The sequence below is a fragment of the Limulus polyphemus genome, unplaced genomic scaffold, assembly GCF_000517525.1.
Source record: "Limulus polyphemus unplaced genomic scaffold, Limulus_polyphemus-2.1.2 Scaffold11565, whole genome shotgun sequence".
In the NCBI taxonomy this organism is placed as follows: Eukaryota; Metazoa; Arthropoda; class Merostomata; order Xiphosura; family Limulidae; genus Limulus; species Limulus polyphemus.
The window spans coordinates 198-3,050 of record NW_013677175.1 but is presented as its reverse complement, the minus strand read 5'-3'; the positions used below and the strand labels follow the sequence as shown (position 1 = coordinate 3,050).

Below are 2,853 nucleotides of genomic sequence, written 5' to 3'. Positions count from 1 at the left end.
TATCAAATATATATATTCTAGTGGCTGAAAGAATAAAAGATGGAGTTTATAGGAAAATTACAGTTGAGAAAACAAAAAAAGAATTAAATGTATTTAGCCAATAGCTAAATCATTGTTCATGTTAAAATTTTAGAAAGTGCGGCTATTTCAAAAACTACCCCACAAACCCTTATATTGGTCATGGATCCATGCAAGTGTTTGAACGATGTTATACACTTCTAGTTAACACTAATATGCTTGTACTTCAATGGATATAAATCTTTCCTTCATTACTCGTTATATAAAACAAAAAATATTAAATCGATATGGTTGTTCTACACAGAAGATACAAACTCCATATGGTCGTTCTACACAGAAGATACAAACTCCATATGGTCGTTCTACACAGAAGATACAAACTCTGTATGGTCGTTCTACACAGAAGGTACAAACTCTGTATGGTCGTTCTACACAGAAGGTACAAACTCTGTATGGTCGTTCTACACAGAAGGTACAAACTCTGTATGGTCGTTCTACACAGAAGGTACAAACTCTGTATGGTCGTTCTACACAGAAGGTACAAACTCTGTATGGTCGTTCTACACAGAAGGTACAAACTCTGTATGGTCGTTCTACACAGAAGATACAAACTCTACATGGTCGTTCTACACAGAAGATACAAACTCTACATGGTCGTTCTACACAGAAGATACAAACTCTACATGGTCGTTCTACACAGAAGATACAAACTCCATATGGTCGTTCTACACAGAAGATACAAACTCTATATGGTCGTTCTACACAGAAGATACAAACTCTATATGGTCGTTCTACACAGAAGATACAAACTCTATATGGTCGTTCTACACAGAAGATACAAACTCTACTACCTACATATTATAATACCATAGTATTCTATAACCTGACTATATTCATAAGGTGGATTTTCTTCATCTTTTGATAGACAGAAGTCTATTTTAACTACCACCACCACCTTATATTTATGGGAGTTTGGACATCTTGAAACTTTACAGAAGTTATGAGAAAATAAACTGTTAGTTTGTTGCACTGCGTAGTTTTCTTTAAATACATACAATTAAGGTCGGATTCTGATGTGAAACCAGTTTTGTAAAGAATAACTTACCAAAAAGTACTAAATCTCTGAGTGATGTGGATTCTAGTGCATATCTTGCAATCTTGGGTGCATACATTTTTCTAACCTGTTGTGTAAAAACAGAAAATGTGAATAACAAATCTACATGGATACAGCGTAAACCTTACTAAAATGTTGTTGTAAATATTTATCCATACAATGAAATAGAAGAGATGCCTTAGAACAACAAATACAAATCATTAAACAGAGGGTTAAAAAATGTCACTGAATTAACACAGCGCCAAAAAACAGGTTCTCTCCGGTGCTGCCGAGTTAATACAGCACCAAAGGACAGGTTCTGTCTGGTGCTGCCTAGTTAACACGGCACCAAACTGCAGATTCTGTCCGGTGCTGCCGAGTTAACACGGCACCAAACTGCAGGTTCTATCTGGTGCTGCCAAGTTAACACGGCACCAAACTGCAGGTTCTATCTGGTGCTGCCAAGTTAACACGGCACCAAAGGGCAGATTCTGTCAGGTGCTGCCAAGTTAACACAGCACCAAACTGCAGATTCTGTCTGACAATACACTTAGTGACACGATATAGTATTTCATTTAAGGTAGAAACAGATCAGTTAAAAAGTTAATTAGATCATTTTTATTATGCTAAACTACCAATAAAACAAAAAACCTTTATTCTGTGTTCTTCAGTGCGCTGAAGTCGTCCCGAATGTATAGATTCTAGTTGTCGGAGGGAAGCAGTAAACTGCTCATGCGAGGACTTTAGCCGATCTTGGAATTGGGCACAGATGGAACGGGCAAGACGGGTTGCACCGAGACTGGCTAACATATCTGATGCCACTTTCCTTTTCCAATCAATATCAACTCTACGTGGTGTTTTCCATAACAGACTCTGAATCAACTACAGAAAATAATTTAAAAACGTAATTTGAAAATCACAATATAAGTTGAAACTTGGTAAAAGATTTGATTTAACTGCAAGATTTTAAAGATAATGAATTTAAAATATTTACAGCAAATATTTTAAATATAAAAATCAAAGAAAGAAACAAAGATATTTCAAAATTAAGTAAAAGCATGAGAGGGTGAATTAGAACATCTAAAAGAAATCAATATTACACAGATATAAGACTTCATATTACCTGCTTCATTTTCTCAAAAAGTGCCCAAAGGACTGAAGCACTTGTTTTAACTGTCAGCTCCACCTGCAAATAAAAACACAAACAAATACACAATTATGTTTTAGGCTTATACTTCCCTCCAAACAACTTCAGTCTAATGCAGTGCACATCCAACAGATCTAAGCTACAAAAAAACAGAGCACAAGGTGCCCATATTGAGAACTAAGTTATTATTCTGTAAAAAAAAACACATGTTGGCTAACTTGTGAAAGTCCTACCTGATATGCAGCATTAAGAATTTGTTTGAGAGCACTACTAGCTTGAACCGACTCTTCTCCTTCCTCACAGGCTGCTTCCAGACTTTTTAAACATCGTTCTAGTGTTCCTGTCAGATAACCCACAAATCAATAATGGTTATTAAGTTTATTGGAACACATCTCAAGTATTTAAACCACAATGAAAAAAAAAAATTCTGAAGTTTTTTGGACCACATCGCATCCTGACAATATGTCTTCTATAAATCAAATATTCTTAGCTATTGTCAGTAAACATTATCCACATTTGTAGCAATCAAATATCCTTAGCTATTGTCAGTAAATGTTATCCACATTTGTAGCAATCAAATATCCTTAGCTATTGT

The 2,853-nt window shown here is 35.4% G+C and overlaps 1 protein-coding gene across 1 annotated transcript in view; it reads right to left on the bottom strand.

Annotated features, from left to right (window-relative positions):
* Positions 1–2,561, bottom strand: part of LOC106476784 (dual serine/threonine and tyrosine protein kinase-like) — a 15,757-nt gene extending 13,196 nt beyond the window's left edge. The window contains exons 1-4 of the mRNA XM_013937411.2: positions 2,492–2,561; positions 2,235–2,297; positions 1,763–1,993; positions 1,124–1,199 (exon numbers count right to left, since the gene is read on the bottom strand). Of these exons, the coding sequence (XP_013792865.2) occupies positions 1,124–1,199; positions 1,763–1,993; positions 2,235–2,243 (316 nt within the window). The 5' untranslated portion in view covers positions 2,244–2,297; positions 2,492–2,561. The remainder of the gene's footprint in view (positions 1–1,123; positions 1,200–1,762; positions 1,994–2,234; positions 2,298–2,491) is intronic.
* Between the last annotated feature and the right edge of the window lie 292 nt (positions 2,562–2,853).